This window comes from Monodon monoceros, unplaced genomic scaffold (assembly GCF_005190385.1).
Source record: "Monodon monoceros isolate NGI ecotype Baffin Bay Population unplaced genomic scaffold, NGI_Narwhal_1 Super_Scaffold_13, whole genome shotgun sequence".
Taxonomy (NCBI): domain Eukaryota; kingdom Metazoa; phylum Chordata; class Mammalia; order Artiodactyla; family Monodontidae; genus Monodon; species Monodon monoceros.
In genome coordinates, this window is record NW_021703769.1 from 82,754,843 (window position 1) to 82,770,911 (window position 16,069).

Sequence of the window (16,069 nt, forward strand, 5' to 3'; positions counted from 1 at the left end):
GACTCCCAAAGCCGCTGCCCACCTCTGGGCTGTCCAGGATGCCCAGGTCTCGGGCTCGCTTTGATGGGGGCACCGGGCCACTGGGGGGACTTGTGGGCTGGCGAGGAGTGAGGAGCTGGGCTGGAGCCAGGGGCCCTCGCTGGCGCTCCAGCTGAGGTGGGGCAGTGGGGGGAGGCGCAGGCTCGGGCCAGGGCTCTGACTCGCTCCCTGTTTTCTGCACGCCAGATGAGAGCTCCGAGGACGAGGACGAAGACGAGGAGGACGGGCTGGATGAGGAGGAGGTCGAGGCCGCCGGAGGCTGTAGGCTGGGGGCCCGGGAGCGGGCGCTGTCGCCAGGCCTGGAGGAGAGCGGGCTGGGCCTGCTGGCCCGCTTTGCAGCCAGCGCCCTCCCCAGCCCCACCGTGGGCCCGTCCCTGTCAGTGGTGCAGCTGGAGGCAAAGCAGAAGGCCCGCAAGAAGGAGGAGCGGCAGAGCCTGATGGGTAAGTACCAGTAGGTGGGCTGCAGGGAGTCGGGTACCGCTGCCCCATGCTACAGATGAGGCATCCGAGGCTCAGATAAGCTGGGGAGCCCTGCCTCCTGGGCCAGCCGTGTCCTTAGCAGAGGGCACTGGGTGTGGCGGCTGTGGCCTGCCACTCCCTGTGAGGAGTCTCCAAAACCGTGCAGTGACCTTCACTGTTGATGCTGCCAACGAACAGCACCTGATCCCTCCACCTCAGGTGCCCGATATCAGGCAGCTCAAGGAAGCAGAGGCCTCGGATCTGCAGCCCGCGGGGCTGAGGGAGCCCACGGGAGGCCCCTGATCCAGCCTGGGGGGTCAGCGAGGCCGCTCCAGGTTGGCGACGCTCTGGTTTGAGCCATGACAGAGAAGTGGGAGGTGGCTAAGCGTACGTAGAAGAAATCAAGGTGCAGGTGGAAGGAACAGGCCATGCAGCCTTTTGGAAGAAGGGGAAGCTCTTTACACTTGGGGCAGTAGAGGGGTTTCATTCAGTGAGATGCACTGGCCCAGACAGGGCAGGACTCATGGGGCCTGGGGTCGCAGCCTGGAGGAGATCATCAGTGTGTGTGTAGGGGGGGGCCAGGTGTTGGGTCGCTGTGAGCCAGGCTTACCTTCCCACTGCCTGGATGGGCAGACAGAGGCAGCCGGCACTACCACTCGGGCAGGAGGCTCAGCCTGGTCCCGGCCCCACTTCCTCTTTCTGCATCTCCAGTCATATCCTTGCCTTCTTGGGATAGACAGACGTCTTGGGACCCTCTCCTGGGCCCCCTCCCTTTCTCACGGGGCCAACTCTCCCAGCATGGACCCAGCCCACCTTCACCTGGGGATGGTGTTTGCGACTGAGGTGGTCCTGCATGTGTTCAGGCTGTGAGCTCGCCTGGCCTCAGTAGGGGCAGCTCCTTGGCCGGGCTGCTCTGGCCTCCTTGCCCTTTTCTGAGCCTTAGCGGTATACGTGAGGCCCTCCTGGCAGGGGCCGGGGCCAGGAAAATGGGCCCTGGGTGATACCCTACTGCCCCCCAGGCCTCCCCCAGCTGCCCTGGCTTCACGCACTCCACAGGCTTCAGGACCAAAGCCCATTCCCAGTGGCCTGCACCACCTCCCGAGACCCCATCTCTGGGGTGATCTCACTGTCTCCCCGGAGTCCACACCAGGCTCCAGACCCTGCCCTGCCTCCCTCCTCTCCCTTCTCTCTCTCTTACCCCCATGTTCTGCAGTTGTCCCCTGGGGGCTTCGGGCCTGGCTCCATCCAGGCCTACCCCTCTTGGGTGTTCTCTACACAGAAGCAGCTGCAGGGCTTTTCCTCAGAGCTCACACTTGACCAGGCCACTTCTCTGTGTAGGACCTCTGACTGGCTCCCATTGCCCTCTGGACAGAGGGCACCTGTCTGACCCTCCACCCTCAGACTGGCTGCTCAGACAGCATCATCCTGTCCACAGCCTCCACCCCCCACCCCTGTTTGCACGAGGCATCCCAGAGCCCTCAGGCCTCTGCACTTGCCCCAAACATCCGTTTCATCCAAATTGTCAAACGTATTGGCAGAGAGTTCAGAATTTCTCCTTTTAATACTTTCAGTGTCCTAAGGGGCTGTGGTGATGTTGCCTTTTTCATTGCTGTTACAGATAATTTGTTTCTCCTCTCTTTATTTCTTGATCAGTGTGGCTAGAAGTTATTGACTTCAGCTCTTTGTTATTTCCTTCCTTCTTTCCTTTTTCTTTGGGTATAATTTACAACCACTTCCCATTTCTTCTATTTATTTATTTATTTTTAAAATTTAAAATTTATTTTTGGCTGTGGTGGGTCTTCATTGCTGCACTCGGGCTTTCTCTATTCGCGGTGAGCAGGGGTAACTCTTTGTTGCGGTGCATGGGCTTCTCATTGCGGTGGCTTCTTGTTGCGGAGCTCGGGCTCTAGGCGTGCGTGCTTCAGTAGTTGCATCATGCAGGCTCAGTACTTGCGGCACACAGGCCCTACAGCGTGCGTGCTTCAGTAGTTGCATCATGCAGGCTCAGTACTTGCGGCACACAGGCCCTACAGCGTGCGGGCTTCAGTAGTTGCAGCATGTGTGCTCAGTAGTTGCTGCGCACAGGCTCTAGGGCGCGTGGGCTTCAGTAGTTGTGGCGCACGGGCTTAGTTGCTCCGTGGCATGTGGGATCTTCCTGGCCCAGGGATCAAACCCGTGTCCCCTGCATTGGCAGGTGGATTCTTAACCACTGTGCCACCAGGGAAGTCCCTGTTTCACTTTCTTGATAGTGTTGTTTAAAACAAAAAATTTTAATTTTGATGAAATCCAATTTATCTATTTCTTCTGATGTCACTTGTACTTCTGGTGTTATGTCAGAAAGTATTGCCTGATTCAAGGTCACAAAAATTTAGTCCTGTTTTCTCCTAAGAGTTTTATGGTTTGAGAGTTACGTTTAGGTCTGTGATCCATTTTGAGTTATTTTTGTGTGCGAGTGACGTAGGGGTTTTTTGCATGTGGAGATCCATTTGCCTCAGTATCATGTGTTGAAAAGTCTGTTCTTTCCTCATCAAATGCTCCTGGCGCCCCTGTCAAAACTCAGTTGAACAGTTGAAAATAAATATGAAGGATTACTTCTGGATATTCAGTTCTATTCCATTGATCTATATGTCCTTATGTCAGTACCACATTATCTTGATTACTGTGGGAGTTTTTGTAGGAAGCTTTGAAACTGGGAGGTATGAGTCCTCCATCTTTGTTGTTCTTTTTCAAGATTGGTGCTTCAGAGTCCCTTGCATTTCCATATGGATTTTAGGATCAGTTTATCCATTTCTGCAAAAAAGCCATCTGGGATTCTGATAAGAATTGTATTGAATTAGTAGATAATACTAGGGAGTATTGACTCCTCAACGATGTAAGTTTTTCAGTCCGTGAACATGGAATGTCTTTTCATTTATTTGGGTCTTTAATTTCTTTCAGCAATGTTTTGTAGTTTTCATTGTATGAGTCTTGCATTTCTCTGGTTAAATTTATTTCTAAGTAATTATTTTTGATGCTATTTAAGTGGAATTCTTTTCATTTTTGGAGTATTCGTTGCTAATGTATAGAAATATAATTGATTTTTGTAAATTAATCTTGTGTCTTGCAACTTTGCTAACCTCATTTATTCTAAAAGCTTTTCAGTAGATTCCTTAGGATTTTCTGTATACAACAGGGGTCCCCAACCCTCAGGCCGTGGACCGGTACTGGTCTGCAACCTGTTAGGAACTGGGCCGCACAGCAGGAGGTGAGCGGCGGGCGAGTGAGTGAGTGAAGCTTCATCTACCACTCCCCATCTCGCCCCATGGCTCGCATTACCAGCTGAATCATCCCCCCTCCAATCCGTGGAAAAATTGTCTTCCATGAAACCAGTCCCTGGTGCCAAAAAGGTTGGGGACCGCTGATATACAAGATCACGCCACTTACAGATAGAGGTAGTTTTGTCTTCCTTTCCAGTGTGTATTCCTTTTATTTTTCTTGCCTAATTGCTCTGGCTAGAATCTCCCATGCAATATTGAATAGAAGTGGTGAGAATAGATATCTTTGTCTTGTTTGGTTTTTTTTCCTGCCCTCTAGATATCTTAGGGAGAAAGCACTCATTCTTTTACCATGAAGTATGATGTTAGTGGTGGGTTTTTTCATAGATGTCCTTCGTCAGGTTGAGGAAGTTTCCTTCTATTTCTCGTTTGTTGAGTGATTTTATCATGAAAGGGTGTTAGATTTTGTCAGTTACTTTTTCTGTGTCTGTTGTTGTGTTCATGTGGTTTTTATCCTTTATCCTATTAATATGGTGTATTACATTTTTTTTTTAAAGAATGATTTAAAGATTTTTTTGTTTTTAAAGAATGTCAAACCAACCTTGCATTCCTGGGATATATCCCACTTGGTCATGGTGTATAATCTTTTTTATATGTTTCTGGATTATGTTCACATTTGTTTATGTCCTTCTGATGGATTGACTATTTCATCATTTTAAAATGTCCTTCCTGGGCTTCCCTGGTGGCGCAGTGGTTGGGGGTCCGCCTGCCGATGCAGGGGGCGCGGGTTCATGCCCCGGTCTGGGAAGGTCCTGCGTGCCGTGGAGCGGCTGGGCCCGTGAGCCGTGGCCGCTGAGCCTGCGCGTCCGGAGCCTGTGCTCCGTGACGGGAGGGGCCACAACAGTGAGAGGCCCGTGTACCGCAAAAAAAAAAAAAAAAAAGTCCTTCTTTGTCTCTAGATTTTTATCTTAAAATCTGTTTTGTTGGATAAAAGTACAGACATACCTCAGAGATAATTGTGGCTTTAGACCAACACAATAAAGCCACAATAAAGCGAGTCACACAAATGTTTTAGTTTCCCAGTATGTATCAAAGTTACGTTTACGCTATACTGTAGTCTTAAGGGTGCAGTAGCATTATGTTTTAAAAAAAAGGTACATGCCTTAATTAAAAAATACTCTATTGCTAAAAATTGGTAACCATCATCTGAGCCTTCATTGAGTCTTAGTAGTGACACCAAAGGTAACTGATGACAGATATAACATAACAAATATAATAATATAATAGTAATAATGAAAAAGTTAGAAATATTGTGAGAATTACCAAAATGTGACACGGAGATATGAAGTGAGTAAACACTGTTGGAAAAATGGCGCTGATAGACTTGCCCAATGCAGAGTTGCCACAGATCTTGAATTTGTGAAAAGATGCATATCCGCAAAGTGCAATAAAGTGAGGTATGTCTGTATAGCCACTACAGCTCTTCCTTGGTTTCTGTTCACATCGTATGTCTTTTTTTATCCCTTGACTTTGCATCTGTGTCTTTACTCTTGTCTTCATTATTTTTTGTCTATTTTTTTTGGTCTGTTTTTTTGTTCCTTTGTTCCTCTTTTACTGCCTGTTTTTTTGGGGAGGAGGCATTTGCACAGGACGCTGGTTGGGAGTCAAGAACGCAGGTTCTACTCCCTGCTCTGTCCTGTCCCGCAGCGAGGCCACGGCAGATCCTTCCCTCTCTCCGGGCCTCATGCTTGTCGCCACCACAGGACCCTGACAGAGCCCGCTTCCTCTGTGCCAGGCACCATTCGTGCTGCCCCATGGGTCTCATAAATATTTATCTTCTGACGCGATCTTACCCTTGAGGCTCCACCCTCCCCTCTTTCAAGCGAGTGTCCACTCCTGGTCACTGCTCTGCACACTGTCCTGTACTGGCTCCCTCTGCAGGTACCTGCAGTATTCTGTGTGCATCTGGGTTTTCTGCAGGGGGCTGTCATCAGGTGGGGTCTCATTCTGTCATGCCCAAAAGCAGGACTGGCAAAGCCAGTGGTGTTTTGTGGCCTGCACCCTAATTAGCCACGAAAGCCCCCAGCTGCCTCCCCCGGCAGCTCTGTTAACAAAAGATTAATTAACAGGATCATTAAGCTTTGCAAGTACGCCCTCCTCCCAGCCCCACCCTTGATACTGCGGCTGCACCTGTTGGGGTGATGGGGCTGGGCGTCCCTCAGGAGCCTTTGTGGCCAGGCTGCTGGCTGCTCAAGGCTCCGCAGGCCTGAGGTGCAGGCCTGGGGTCCAGCCCTGGCTTACCAGCTCATTGGTCTGGGACCCAGGGCAAGTCCTTTGCTGGGGTGGTCAGCCCAGGGCTGTCACGGACATCTCATCCCCGGGGTCTGCCTGGAGGAGGCAGGCCCTCCTCATTCTCCCCATGGGGAGAAGCACCATTAACTCCCCGTTTAGATTCTTTCCCTGGCCACCAGCTCTGGGCCAGGCTCTGAGCTGTCCAGTGTTGTGGGCTCCAGGAGAACTTGGGGATCTATTGCTGGGGGCAGAGCAGGACGAGATAGACAAACACAGACGGGACCTCTGCAGTGTGCTGTGTGCCTGTGGTGATGGAGGGATGGCCAGAGCACTCCCCAGGACGCAGAGTGGGTCTTCTCAGAAAGGAGGCTGCAGCTGTCCAGGTAGAGGTCAGGGGAGAGATGGTGCTCTGGGCAGAGGGCCAGCAGGAGCGAAGACCTGGGGGTTTAAAAGGACAGAGGACAGCGGATCCTGGTGAGGTTGTGCATTCAAGGAGCCCAGGAGCTGGGCCCTAGGCTCCGGGCTGCCCTGCAGCAGAGGGATGTGGGCCCCCCGGCTGTGGGAAGGGGTGGCTTCGGGGGTGAGGGGAGGGGCTGGGCCCCAGGGCTGTGTGGGTTCTGGGGAAGCCTGTCCTCTAGAAAGGGGAGTGTGTGCCAAGGACCTCCCAGCTCTGAGAAGTGGCACCAGGAAGCAGAGCGGAGGCCCCTCTGGGCTTGGGGATTTTGTGCAGGCTTTCCCACCTTCCTCCCTTAGAGCTGCTGCCCCTACAGGTGTGGGCCCTCCCCGGCTCACCTGCCCTGGCTTCCGGGACTCCTGTGGAGGCACAGGAGGGGCGGGGAAGCTCACACGTGCCCAGGCAGGAATCTTCACGTGCCCAGACGATGCTCTTGGGGTGAGGGGTCCGGAGCAGAGTCTGGGCAGCCGGCGGGGTTTGGGACGGGAGGGGCCAGCAGGGTCTGCCGCTCACAAGCATGCGGCCGGAAGCCCTCCTCCTCTGGGCCTCAGGTTCCTTCCCCGAGACAGGTTGAAGCCTCCCACGGTGATGCCATCCCCTGCAGGAGGGCTGGGCTGTGGCCTTTCTCCTGGTGGCCAGAGCGGCTGGGTGGGAAGTGGGGGCCCGGGAGCCCCTGTCCACAGCCCCTCCCTCACCCACGTGCAGGCACGGAGTTCGAGTACACCGACTCGGAGAGCGAGGTCAAGGTGCGGAAGCGGTCGCCTGCCGGGCTGCTGCGGCCCAAGAAGGGGCTGGGGGAGCCAGGTCCTGCCCTGGCTGCGCCCGGCACCCGGGGCCCCGGCAGCCCCGACAAGGCCAAGCTGGCGGCCGAGAAGGGGCGCAAGGCCCGCAAGCCGCGGGGCCCCAAGGAGCCTGGCCTGGAGGCGGGGCCCGAGGCCAGCGACGACGACCTGTGGACGCGGCGGCGCAGCGAGCGCATCTTCTTGCATGACGCGTCGGCCGTGCCCGCGCCCAGCAGCGTTGCGCCTGCTGCCACCAAGCCCGGCCGCTGCGGCAAGGCTGGCCCGCCCAGCCCACGCAAGGACGCCGGCCGCGCGAAGGACAGGAAGGACCCCAGGAAGGTAGGGTGCGGCGCGGGGCGGGGGCCCTTGGACCTCCTGTCTCGGAGTAGGGTTCTCAGACCTGGGTGAGGCGCAGAGACCCCAGAGGGCGGTGGTGACCCTCAAACGCAGTCACCCACCTACCAACGACCTCTGTGATGGGCACTCCTCTGGGTGCCCCTTGATGAACGTCTTTGATAAGGACACCTGCAGCCGGGCTAGCAAGTGTTGTCGTGTGAACTGATGAGCTCATGATATTTCACGGTCTCTGCCGTAACTGTCATGCGCTACGTGACAGTGATTGCTGTTGGTGACAAAGTCTTAGCTCTCACACCCAAAGGAAAACCTCATTTCTTGAGAGGTTAGGGAAAATAGAGATGGGATTTCTTTTTCCCCATCCAAGGTTCAGAGGTCCCTGAATTCTCTCCACAGACACTGCAGGTTGAGAACACCTGCTTTTCAAGAACTCAGTGATGATTAGACCTGTTACCCTTCTTTTTTTTTTTTAGACCTGTTACCCTTCTTGCACTGGCTGCTAGGAAGCTCACGGCCAGTAGTTCGCTCTTTAGGTGGTCGCATTCAGACCTAACGGCCAGCTCGCGACAGTGGCCTCTGACTCAGGCCTCTCTACTCCATGTCCCTGATGGAAGGCAAACCCTCAAATAGCGGTGTCATTCTAGACAAAGCCGCAAAAAGGGACCAGACTCCGCATCAATTTCCTGATACTGGGTGGTAGTGAGGAAGGGGCTGCATTTCAGTGTCATCCACAGGGATCTCTTGTTCTCGTTTTCTCACGGTGGAAGCCATCTCAGGTTTTTCTGATCCTTGGAGAGAAGGCGCTCCAGTAATACATAATGATGGTGATTGTACAGGGTGACCCATGGTAGGGGCCAGGCGTGTTCTAACCAGTTTGTATACTGAATGTGTTGGTCAAGGGAAACGTGTTGCCTCTGCTCACAGCACATCTGACACTAACTCCCCGGGGTTGGTGCAGACCCCACAGTGAAGGGCTCAGTCCCACAGGACTGCCCCCACCCCATCCCCACTCCAGATGCCAGTCGCAAGTCCTAGGTAGTCACCTGTGCTTTTTGACCAACCAGCTATAGATCAAGGATTTTCATGACCCCTCTCTTCCGGTCGATAATTCACCAGAATGACAGAACTCCGGAAAACACTTTACTTACTGTTACAGTTTACTGTAAAGGATGCAACTCAGGAACAGCCAGATGGAGGAGATGCACAGAGCAAGGTGGGTGGGAACGGGTGCAGAGCTCCCATGCCCTCTCCGGGCACACCGCCCTCCTCGGCGTGTTCACCAACCCTTGAGCTCTCTGAACCCCGTCGTTGAGGGGTTTTTATGGAGGCTTCATCACAGAGGCATGATCGATTAGTAACTCAACCTCCAGCCCCTCTCCCCTCCCTGGAGGATGTGGGTGGGGCTGAAAGTTTCAAGCTTTTGGTTGTAGCTGGTCTTTCTGGTGACCAGGCCCCATCCTGAAGCCATGTAGGGACTCACCAAGAGTCATCTTATTAGAACAAAAGGCGCTCGCTCCTATGACCCAGGAAATCCAAAGGGTTTTAGGAGCTCTGTGTCAGGAACAGGGGCAGGGACCAAATATGTATTTCTTTTGACGTCACAGATGACTACTTACAAAGCCACATGAGGTAGGTTGCTTCCTCATATTAACTGCACGTTACAGGTGGTCCTGGAACTGCCCAGTTAGCCCAGCAGCTAACGATTATCAGAGCTGAGCTTTCAACACGGGGGGTCTAGCGCCAGAGCCGGGGCCTTAACCACAGAGCAAACCGGCCTCTTTGGGCCTTTCCCAAGATGGCACCTTCTTTTGGGGAGAGAGGGACCAGGGGCTCGCTCACCTGATCTCAGCCTTCTGGTGACACAGACACTGGAACAGAACCGATTAATTGTCAGCCAAAGGAGAAGTCAGACACCAAGGAAATCACTCCAGGAACAACCAGTGTTCATAGTTTTGTGAGATACACTTCTGTATCCTGCTTTTGTTGTTGTTGTTGTTGTTGTTTTGTTCTGTTTTGTTTTTGTTTTTGCCGTACGTTGCGGAGCACAGGCTCCGGACGCGCAGGCTCAGCGGCCATGGCTCACGGGCCCAGCCGCTCTGCGGCATGTGGGATCTTCCCAGACCGGGGCACGAACCCGTGTCCCCTGCATCGGCAGGCGGACTGTCAACCACTGCACCACCAGGGAAGCCTCTGTATCCTGTGTGCATTCCCATGTGGCATGACCGTTTATTTTACTTTTTTTTAAATCACTGTCTCCAAATGGCTGAATGACATTCCACCATCTTGCTGTCCTGTGGTTTTCAACATCTCCCGCCATCAGCCATGCTAGCCATTGGTGATTTGGTTGATGATGGTCTTTTGCCATTGTAATTACCACAGCAATGAACATCTCTGTTCTGTGTACAGAACTTGTCAGTTTTGGAGTTTTTTTATTAAAAAAAAAAAAATCTTCCCAGAAATGGGCTTTCTGGTCAGTGGGAAAGAAAAGGTTATCAGTTTTATCTGATTGTAACAGTAATTTGCATGATAAGGAAAAGGAAGAAAATTAAATTCCATACGGAGATAACTTTTTTTTTTTTTGGCTGTCAGTGTCTCTTGCCCCACTATGTACAGCTGCAAAGATGTGCCCCATAAGACAAGCTGTCTATTTAATAACAGAAGTCAGGGCAAGAGGAGACATAACCACATGACAAACAGTCCTTCAACCCCCAAGATGCAGTCTGATTTCAGAAATGTGCACAGGATCAAAACATGCACCAGAAACAAGAAAACATAATGTGTGTGTGTATATATAAAAAATACATATTTCTCCCCCCAAATAGAGATTAAAATGAATACCTCTTATCGCTCTAACATTTCCCACTTTTTTCCTTTTAATGCTCTTGGGTTTGGATTTCACCCGTCTGATGTGGAAGCTGTGACTTCTGCTGTTGTCTTGGTAACATTCGCCCAGTCTTCCTTTTTTCGGTGTCTTAATTTTCCATCTCCCCTGGCCCTATGACTTGGTCGCTGGTCGTTAGGCATGTCGCTTTTAAAAAGACATGAAGTGACCTCTGCCCCCACCACCCGTCACCTTTGTAGCCTGAACCTGCTTCTTATACAGAGTATCATCACTTCCATTTCCTGTGCTGTCACCTCTTCCTCAGAACAGGACCCTCAGCCGCTGTGATAAAAGCTTGTAACTGTATCTACGGACGCACCAGGTTGCTGGATATCTAGGTTGTTTCCACTCTTTTGCTCTGATAAGTGGAGCCATGCACAGTCCCCGTACGCTGGCCCAGTTTCCGCTCCCCCAGCGTGGGGAGCGTCCCTGAGCCACCCCGGGGGCTTTGAGTTGGTGGGGATGTGGCACCCCACACTTCTGGGGCAAGAGGAAAGTAACGCAGGCCTCCGGAAGCAGTCGGGCAGTGGGTGTACGGTTCTAAATGCTACTTCCAGGAATATACCTGTAGAACTAATTGGTAGTGTCGTTTTTCTTGGCACCATCCAGCAGAGGAAAAAACAGAGGTGGGTGGTCGGATGAATCTCGGGTCCCCCCATCAAGGCACCTTGGGCAGCCACCACCTCTGTGTCTGCCAGACATACTAGGGGGAGAACGTTGCAAAGCAGAATTTTTGGTAAATTCCCATCTGTGTTTAAAAAAGAAAGTACTGTGTATACACAGATGTGTCTGCATAGCCCACATGTTTACATGGTTATGTGTGCTTGCGGAAAGCTCTGGAAGGACACACCATGCTGTTATTAGTCCCTCTAGTTACCTCTGTGGTTGGTGGGATCGTTGGAGAGGAACTCACGTATATACACTTCGGTGTTGTCTTTTTTTTTAATTTTTTTTTTAACAACAAGTAATATACAGTAGTAATAAAACAAGATTGAAACCAGAAATACTTGCCAGGAGAGGGAGGGTGTTTTGTCCTCTCTCTGGACAGTGAGCGGCGGGGCCTGGGCCCTCTCTGCCCTCTGACGGCCACCCTGTCACTTCATCCCCAGAAGAAGAAGGGGAAGGAGGCCGGATCAGGAGCCTCGCTGCCCCCTCCCCGTGTTCCTGCCCTGCCCCCCGAGGCCCGGGCCCCTCACACCAGCTCTCCGGCTGCTGCCAAGAGGAACAAGGCCAAAGCCAAAGGGAAGGAGGTGAAGAAGGAGGTGAGGTTTCCCATGGGGCCCCAGGCTTGGGTGAATTGCGTTGCTTGGTTGACAGACGGAGGCGTCCCTGGGTGTGCTCCACCCCCATGCCCCCAGATCCCTCGTGTGGCTGGAGGCGCTGCCTCAGCCCATTTCATCCTCCTTCTGGTCTTGGGGGTGAGCCCAGCTGGGACCCCAGTCCCCCATGTGGCAGACTCCACCGAGGCCTGACTGTGACCCCGGGATTCCAGGGAGGGTCCTAGCCGGGCAGGACTGGGATGCCGTGTCCTAAGCCATTGGTCTTTCTTGCTCTGTCCCCAGAACCGGGGGAAGGGGGGAGCCGTGAGCAAGCTGATGGAGAGCATGGCTGCCGAGGAGGACTTTGAGCCCAACCAGGACTCGAGCTTCTCTGAGGATGAGCACCTGCCACGAGGCGGGGCTGTGGAGAGGCCACTAACTCCCGGTGAGTGCCCACGATGCTGTGTTGGCTTGGGCCTGGGGGTGCAGGAGGTTCTCCTGGGGCAGTTACTAGGGCCTGAGCTAGCATGGGGAGGGGCAGGGAATGGGCAGCTGGGAGGGAGATGGGGGGGGTTTGAGTGCGTTAGGAGGGAGAGTACATGGGCTGTGTGAGCAGATGAGGGGAAGAGAAGGGGTGTGGATGGGTATTGGCAGGTGGTGGGGAGAAGCTGTCATCGAGATGGGTCTCAGAGGGGAGCAACTGGGCTTTGCTGGCTGGAGGCTGGGATGCTCGGAGGACATCCCAGGGAGGTGACATCCAGTAGGCACTTGGACCTGGGGGTTTGGAGCTTGAGGTTGAGGACATGAATTAGGTGGGGGTGGGGATGGATCGAGAGGAGGAGCAGGGCCAGCCCTGAGGAGCTTTGTCACCTGCTTGGGAGTGTATCTGTCAGCTATTGCTGTGTAATAACCAAGTGCTCAGACTCAATGGAGGGTGGCAATAAGTTGTCAGCAGGACAGCAGGGTGACCTTAGCTGGGGTTGCTCCCATGATAACGGGATGGCTAGGGGTCCACTGATGCAGGGACAGCTCTGCCCCACCTGGACCGCTGGGCTGGTCAGGGTGTGTTCTTCTCATGGCCATGCTGCCAGAGGCTCGAGAGGGAGAATGGGAACCAGTGAGGCCTCCCGAGACCTCGCTCGGTTCAGATTCAAGCACTTATACCCTCGTCCATTGGCCAAAACAGGTCACGTGGCCACGCCCAAGGTCAAGAGGTGGGAAGTCCACTCCACCCGTGGTGAAGCCGTGGCAGGGGTGTGGGTGCAGGCGGGGACCAAGAAGTGGGCCCGTCATTCCGTCCACCCCAGCGAGCCATCTGGGTTTCTCTGTGTGGGGTAATGGCAGGGAGGGCCCAGGTTCAAGGTCCTATAGAGAAGAAGAGCAGGCCCAGGAGGCTGAAGCAGCGTGGTCGGGCCCGGGGGGGAGAACTGAGGAGAGTCTGGGATGGGGGTCCCAGGAGGGGACGTGGCCTGGGGCGGTGATGGGGCGTGGCAGCCTCGGGCGGAGGCCTGGTCGGGGTGGGCAGCGCTGACATCCCAGCTGTGGGGGATTGTGTCCACCAGAACAGATAGCATCCCAGGTGGAGGAGGAGCTGGTGGAGGGGTCCCAGGGCTGTGGCTGAGGGGCGTGACGGGCTCTGATGACGCATCACCTCATGCTGGGGCTCAGAGAGGGGTGGTCTTCAGATGAGGGTGGGGCAGCACCTGCGGGGTGTCACCCCGGTTCCTCCCTGCCTGGGATCTTTGCAGACGCACTGGGAGGGGAGGGGCTGTGCACACCTGGCACGCATGCAGCGCCCCGCACGAGGCCCATCTGCTGGCACACAGCTGCGCGCACAGATGCACGTGTGCCCGCGGGCACCCTGGGCCTTCTGCTCTGAGAGGGGTGACGGGGCGACAGGTGGGCCTGGGGGGCAGGGCACAGGGGACAGGACGGAGGGTCTCAAGGCTGACCCCCCCGCCCCCAACCCCGCTCCAACCCCGCCTCACCCGAGCCCACTCCCGCAGCCCCTCGCTCCTGCATCATCGACAAGGACGAGCTGAAGGACGGCCTGCGCGTGCTGATCCCCATGGATGACAAGCTGCTGTACGCGGGGCACGTGCAGACGGTGCACTCGCCGGACATGTGAGTGCGGGCGGGCGCCAGGCGGGGCAGCTCCGCTCAGAGCCTAAGAGCCTCGTCCAGTTCTGCACCCAGAGCCTTGCTGGGCCTCTGTGGGCGCGTCGCTTCGCCTCTCTGAGCTGTGGCTTCCCTGCATAGGACGGGGGGGGGGGGGCGGGGGGCGGGCCCCCAGGTGGGGCTCAGCGGGAAGGAGCAGGAGAGGGCGCGCTGGGCTCTCCTGGATCTGTGAACCCTGGTTGTGCAGACGAGGAAACGGGGGCGCAGAGGGGCCAGACAGGCCCCGAGTTTATGCCGCAGGTCAGCAGACCCTCAGGCTCCAACGGCACGTCCCCGTGGTGCGGGAGGTAGAGCTGGCGGGGGGGGGGGGGCGGGGAGTCTGGGGCGTGGCGGTTCCCCTGGGGGCCTCACGCCTCGCCGCCCTGGCCTCGCAGATACCGCGTGGTGGTGGAGGGCGAGCGCGGGAACCGGCCCCACATCTACTGTCTGGAGCAGCTGCTGCAGGAGGCGGTGAGGGAGGGAGACGGGGCTGGGGGGCGGGTGCGGGGCTGCCCCTGCCCACCGCCCGCGCTCAGCCCTTCGCCTTCCCAGATCATTGACGTGAGGCCGGCCTCCACTCGCTTCTTGCCGCAAGGGACCAGGATCGCAGCCTACTGGAGCCAGCAGTACCGCTGCCTCTACCCGGGCACCGTGGTCCGAGGTGAGACCCTCCCCCGAGACCCTCCCTGGCACCCCTGTTTCCCGCCGTGTTGGCATGGATCCATTTGGTTCCTGAAACCCAAGTCAGGTGGCCTTAAGCACAGAGTTTTATTGGCTCGTCTGAGTGAAGACTTACAGGGCTTTAGGCGCGGTTGGACCCAGTCACTGTGCCACGGTGTCATCGGGGCTCAGGCTCCCAGTGTCCGTCAGCCATGCTCTCAGCTGTGCTGTCATCACACCCCGCTCCCGGGGACTCTCTCTCACCTTCTGAACAAATCCTGTCATCAGAGAATCTCCCACTTTTCCCATCTGGGTCCTAGGATGGAGTCTCACTGAGCTGGCTTGGGTCACATGGATTTCACGTGGGTCACAGGTCTTGGGCTCGTCCTTGCTAACGACTGAGGCAGCTTCCTGATTTTTGCCTGTGGACTGAGAAGGGAAGGCCGCTTCCCCAGGAACGTTGACGTTGTTAGCAGAATAAGAGATTGGAAGCTGGGCAGACAAAATAACAGGTAGCCCAGAAGATGTGGGTGTGTGGACGCCAGACCGACAAAGCCGGCAGGCAGTCAGACAGTGCGCGCTTAGCTATTGCAGAGCCAGCACGTCGGGGAGCCGGGGGTCTGCGTGTGTGTTACAGCCTGAAGCCGAAACCAGAGGCCAAAGATAGTCCGCCTCTTGGCCGCCTAACGTCATCCATACGTGCCCAGGAGATGGGAACGGGGATGCCGGGCAGGAAGTTCTCTCACAAGGGGAAAAGTTCATCTCTGTTCAGCTCTCCCGGGGCTCTCTGGCCTCTGAGCCTTGGGGGCTGGCGGCTTGCTAGGCCTGCCTCACAGGTGTCACTCTTGGGATTTCCCCTTACCACCATTCTGAGGATTCCATTTCTCTCTCCTGTGCTGCATCTCGTGTCTTTCTCTTCCTCGTCCCTTTCCCTCCTTGTGGAGAGGACCTTTCCGTAGCTTTCGGAGAAAAAGGGTCCATGGGAGGTAAATTCCTCAAGTACACGTGTGCCCAAGATCTCCTTATCCTATCCTGTTCTTCTTTTTTTTTTTTTTTTTGCGGTACGCGGGCCTCTCACTGCTGTGGCCTCTCCCGTTGCGGAGCGCAGGCTCCGGACGCGCAGGCTCAGCGGCCATGGCTCACGGGCCCAGCCGCTCCGCGGCATGTGGGATCTTCCCGGATGGGGGCACGAACCTGCGTCCCCTGCATCGGCAGGTGGACTCTCAACCACTGCGCCACCAGGGAAGCCCCCTATCCTGTTCTTTAGAGATAGTTGAGCTGGGTATAAATTCTACATTGGAAATAATCTTCCTTCACCTTTTCGAAGTCACTGTTCCATCCGGATTCTGATGTCAGAGGCCCAGATCTTCATAGGAGACCCACTTTTCTGTCTCTGGAAACTCAGAATCTTCCCATTATTCCTAGATCGGGAATTTCATGTGGCCTCTCTCTCTCTCTCTCTCTCTCTCTCTCTCTCT

The 16,069-nt window shown here is 55.1% G+C and overlaps 1 protein-coding gene across 9 annotated transcripts in view; it reads left to right on the forward strand.

The window, feature by feature from the left end:
- The window catches only part of TNRC18 (trinucleotide repeat containing 18), an 88,198-nt gene that overhangs the window by 61,756 nt on the left and 10,373 nt on the right, over nt 1–16,069 (forward strand). For all 9 annotated transcript variants that reach the window (XM_029221792.1, XM_029221791.1, XM_029221794.1 and 6 more), the window contains 7 exons: nt 226–480; nt 7,204–7,619; nt 11,625–11,777; nt 12,078–12,219; nt 13,781–13,898; nt 14,327–14,402; nt 14,484–14,592. In XM_029221792.1, coding sequence (XP_029077625.1) covers nt 226–480; nt 7,204–7,619; nt 11,625–11,777; nt 12,078–12,219; nt 13,781–13,898; nt 14,327–14,402; nt 14,484–14,592 — 1,269 coding nt within the window. The remainder of the gene's footprint in view (nt 1–225; nt 481–7,203; nt 7,620–11,624; nt 11,778–12,077; nt 12,220–13,780; nt 13,899–14,326; nt 14,403–14,483; nt 14,593–16,069) is intronic.